General features: G+C 32.0%; 1 protein-coding gene across 1 annotated transcript; it reads right to left on the reverse strand.

The window, feature by feature from the left end:
• Positions 1 to 519: 519 nt before the first annotated feature.
• LOC142521005 (homeobox-leucine zipper protein HAT5-like) lies at positions 520 to 2579 on the reverse strand. The gene is made up of 3 exons (XM_075624185.1): positions 2210 to 2579; positions 1290 to 1654; positions 520 to 1045 (listed from the first exon to the last, which is right to left on the reverse strand). The coding sequence occupies exons 1-3, from the start codon at positions 2334 to 2336 to the stop codon at positions 647 to 649; spliced, it is 891 nt and encodes a 296-aa protein (XP_075480300.1). The 5' UTR covers positions 2337 to 2579; the 3' UTR covers positions 520 to 646.
• Between the last annotated feature and the right edge of the window lie 2475 nt (positions 2580 to 5054).

The raw sequence follows: 5054 nt of genomic DNA on the forward strand, positions 1-5054 counted from the left end.
ACGTCTAAGAGTTTGCCTCACAACATACACATGGACTTCAATACAAAAAATTAATTATATGTCTTACTGCTCATTTTATTGACAAAAACTCGAATTTGTAAAAAAAAATATTAAACTTTTCTCCAATATCTAGTCATAAAGTTGATGATATGGTAATTGTTATCACTAAATGTTTGCTTGACTGGGGTTTGGATAAGGTCTTCACTATCACAGTCGATAATGTTAGTTCGAATGATACTACGGTGAAAGAGATGTCAAACCAATTCAGTAAATGGGGAAGTAATTTGATGGAAGGTAAACACCTTCATAAATTATAAGTCCATAATTTTCCATGAAAATTACTCAAAAACCGTAATCCACCAAAATGTATGATCGTGAACTTAATGCAATTCTTTTTTTTTTTTTTTAAATGCATCATTTTCTACGATGGAAGACAATGATTTCTTCCATGAAAAGTAGGTAGAACACAAGATCTATAGTATAGGCTCCAAATGCCCAATATGGTCTTGGAGAGGACCCTAAAATATTTATTATTATTATTATTTTATTATTATTATTAATTATTATCGATTCTACAAAAACTTCCACAGCACACACTTAACATATTTGGCCTAAATCCCATTCAAATTTTGTAACAAATTTGAGCTCAATAAGACCAGAACCAAGTCCCTTGATCTTGCACAGGGAACCCCAAATTGCAAGAATTTGGCTGCAAATCATCACACCATTCAGTTTCAAGTTTTGGGAAGCATGACAGGATCCCTCTGCCCAGGCTGTCATCTTCGTCTTGAGAGAAATCGGAATGCTCCGTCTCGCAAAAGACGTGCGAAGAACCGGCTGGCTCCAACATCGCCGAATGATTTCCATCGGGGCTGTCAGAATCGAAAACGTCGCTCTTCGCGGAGCTCGCGGCATCTGGGGTTACGTATGGTGCAGCAGCATTTGGAGTGACAGTCGGATTCTCTTGTTCGACCTTTGATAGAACAATGGGATTATATGGTTCTGTCTTGGGCTTCTTCCGAGACTTCTCACTTAGCAAATGAACCTGTGGTGAAAAAGTAATCTTGTGAGGAACCATTGATGCAAAAGTAGTTGTTATGCTGGTAGAAACAAAATTCCCAAAGTCGCAACAATTAAGTCACCGCCTAAGTTCGTTGGATGAGTAAATAAAGGATGAATAATACGATGATAATAAATTGAAAGATATTGATAACTCAAGCTAGAACTCGAGCCAAAATGCCTGGATGAATCAAGAACGTGGAAGGAATCATTCAATATCTTTCTGATACCTCGTTTCTTAATTTCTCGTTTTCTTGGTAAAGGGTGTGACAATCTGCCTTCAATCTGTCGTAGCTTGCTTTCAAAATGTCGAATTCTTTCTCGAGATGCTTGGTTTTGCACCGGGCTCGTCGATTTTGGTACCATATAGCGACTTGTCTTGGCAGCAGACCAAGATCTTTAGCTAGCTGAACCTTCCTCTCAGGTTCAAGCTTGTTTTCAACCTCGAAACTTTGCTCAAGAAGCCGGACTTGTTCAGGCGAAAGCCGCCTCTTTTTCTCCGGTTGGCGGAAGCATTCATCGAAATCTTGGCTTCCATCCTCGATAATAACGTTTTCAGCTCTAATATCTTCGAAGTTCATCATTGAAGTAGATCCTAAAACAAGCAAAGCCGAAATCTTATCACCATGATTTTACTTGGAATTTAGGGTGTCGAATTTACATTCTTCGCTGGGTTCCACATACGCAGCGTTGTGGAGAAATTTTTCAATCAAAAGCTACTTTAACACAACAGCAACACAAGAAAATCAAAGGATTAAAGGCATCAGATAAAGCAAGAGACTGACTGGTTTTCAAAAAGTCACCTTTTTTTCTGCAGTGAACACCACAAAAAGCATCCAAGATTTTGAAATTTGTGGCACTCGACAGCAAGAAAACAAGATTCACGAATAGAGTACCCAAAATAAAATAAAATAAAAAATCCCACATATAAATCATGAAATAAAGAAATCAGAACTAACATACAAACATTTCACACCATTTCAGACAATCATTGAATCCAAGTAAGTAATTCAACTAGCTGATAGTGGCAAACGCGAGCAAATCACAGAACATGAAAAAGATGAAAGCGAGAAACCAAGAAAACCCCATGAAAAACGGACAAAAAAATCCCAGTTTATCTTTTCCTTTTTTCCCCTAAAAATCAAATTACCATGAAAAGGGTGGGAAGAATTCGGAACCCAGAGAGAATCAAGAACATCAGAAGTGCAAGGGATCATTTCATTCCTTAGCAAAACATTAGCCACACGGGAATCATCATAAACCCCACCACTCTCCATATCTTTCTTGTTAAAAGACGGGACTTTTTAGCTGTAAAATTTAAAGAACACTGAATTTCATGCTCGGAGAAAAGAAGCACGGACTCCCAAAAAAAATTAAGACTTATGCCGAAAGAAAGTGGTGTTGAGGACAATGACGATGTGTGAAGAGTAAGAGTAACGAGGGCTCGAACCCATTACTACGCAGAATCAAGAGTGAAATTTACAGTGAAGTACGCACAAGAAAAAAAGAGGAGAAATATGGGAGAAGAGCTGCTACGGGGAATATAACAAGTCGATTCTTTCCAATTATGCCGGTGAAATTACGAATTTACCCTTATTTTTGGAAAAATGAATTTCCGTTTAAAGTTATACATTTAAACTTCATTTCGTGTCATCAACCGTCTATTTGATTTGTATTGTGTCAAATTTATTTACAAATTTTGTATAAACCTAATTTACTTTTGATTTTTAGCCGATAGTTCGAATATTTTGTAGTTTTAAACTTTTATAATTTATTCATTGTTTCAGTAAAAAACTGATATAATACTGAATATTGTTGACATGATATCAGATACAGTCAGTAATCATATGTCGAGATGGGCGAATATCTTATGAAACATAATTAGGAAAAGTCAAGAAATATCTCGAAACACTCAGTCGACCTATATAGGACATATTGGTGACTCGTTATTGAAATATAGGCAATTGAGAGAACAAACAAACGTTCAATTGAAATGTCTGAAACTGTGTGTTAATGAATTAGGACTAGTTCTCCTTGTCAAAGTGTTATCAAATGAAGAGTAGGTCGGTCTTACGCGTAAAATCTATGAATCAGGTCAATTTTATCTGTATTTACAATAACAATCAATTATTTTGACATAAAAAATAGCATTTTTTCATGAATGACCTAAATAGAATATTAGTATAAAAAAATTACCTCATGAGACCGTCTCACAAAATTTTTTATGTTAAATGAAATATAATAGATATGGTGGACAAGTGGTTTAAACGGGATAGCCAAATGAACAGTAGATAATCAACAATTTCAACGTGGAAACAAATTCAATAAAATTTTCTGGGCAAGATGAAACTAATTTGATATAATTTACCCCTAAATTTTGAATTTTAGCTTAATAAGAAAGTATCCAGAAGTTGACTTTGGCCTTGGATTTTATTTATCTCCCTATATTTACATAAATTAAAATGCACGTTTTCAGCCTATAATATTATATATATATATCAACTTTAGGAATTGATAATAAATATTATACATATTAACAAATTCTTGCAAGTAAATTTCACCTATATTTCTTCTTAGAGTTGGAATAAAATAACTCATTTGACATCAGTATAGTATGTTCAGACTATATTTCATATTTGAGATTCATATACAACAAATAGTTCATCCTTTAGGGTGCATCTGAGGACATAGATTTGAAATACATGTATTTCGATTATCGTTTTACTACTAACAATGAAACAATAGATAGAAATCTTAAATCCATGCTTTATATATTTTCACAATAGTTACATAAATCAGAATGGATTCCAAATTCTTCGATTATTGAGTGAACTTGAAATTCATCCTAATTAACTTAAAATGTTATATAAATTTACAATATATATATATATTTGTATTTTATGGTATTATTTTTCCAAAATATATATTTAAAATTCATACATTCAAATACAATCCTAATAATATATCAATTCTGAAAAATTTTGTATAATTAAATGATTATTAAATTATAATTAAAAATAATGAATTCGAGTGGGGCAACAAGTGGATTCATAGGTAGGAGAAATTAAAAATGAGGAGGATGATTTGCGTAAACTACAAACACAAAGTTCCAATCAATCACTATCTTTGGGTGTCTCTCCAATTTTAGATAGCATCAAAATTCAATGGATGTGTAGATATATATCGTGGACTAAGTTTGTCTGCAACAATCTTAACGATTTTTATCTGATACGTCGATTTATATCTAAAACGAAAAATAATATTTTTAATATAAAAAATAATATTTTTTTATTAGTGGTGTCGGATAAGAGATTAGTCGCACAAAATTAAACCGTTAGATGTATTTTCCTGCACCAAAAATAAATATGTTATATCATTCACTCAATAAACTAAAATAAAATAAAAAATATAATAATTATTAATTTTTTTGCCCTAAATTTTGTATTATTTACTGAAACTTCATTCTTCTGAATAGATCCTCTACTAAAGTTATGGACCCACACCCACAACTAAATTAAAAGATCCAAAAAACATATAGTAGTCAATTACAAGAATAATACTGTAGCACAACAGGAAAATGTCGATATATTTTTAGAATAGATATTTTGTGGGCCGGTCTTACGAATCTTTATTTGTGACACGATTTAACTCTACCGATATTCACACAAAAAAAGTAATAATCTTAGTATAAAAGTAATATTTTTTCATGGATGACTCAAATAAAAGATATGTCTCACAAAATACGACCCGTGAGATCGTCTCACACAGACTTTTTTCATCCTTTTATCAAACTCTAAAAAAATATTAATTGCATTCAAAAGACAACTTTCACTATTTTTAAATTAATTAAAAAAATATTAATTGCATTCAAAAGACAACTTTCACTATTTTTAAATTAATTATTTAACACACATGTTAAATATATAATTTTTTTCCTTTTAATATATATTTTTATTATAAAATTCCACATTTAATAATGAGTAAAATAATTAACT

This window comes from Primulina tabacum, chromosome 12 (assembly GCF_025594145.1).
Source record: "Primulina tabacum isolate GXHZ01 chromosome 12, ASM2559414v2, whole genome shotgun sequence".
NCBI lineage: Eukaryota > Viridiplantae > Streptophyta > Magnoliopsida > Lamiales > Gesneriaceae > Primulina > Primulina tabacum.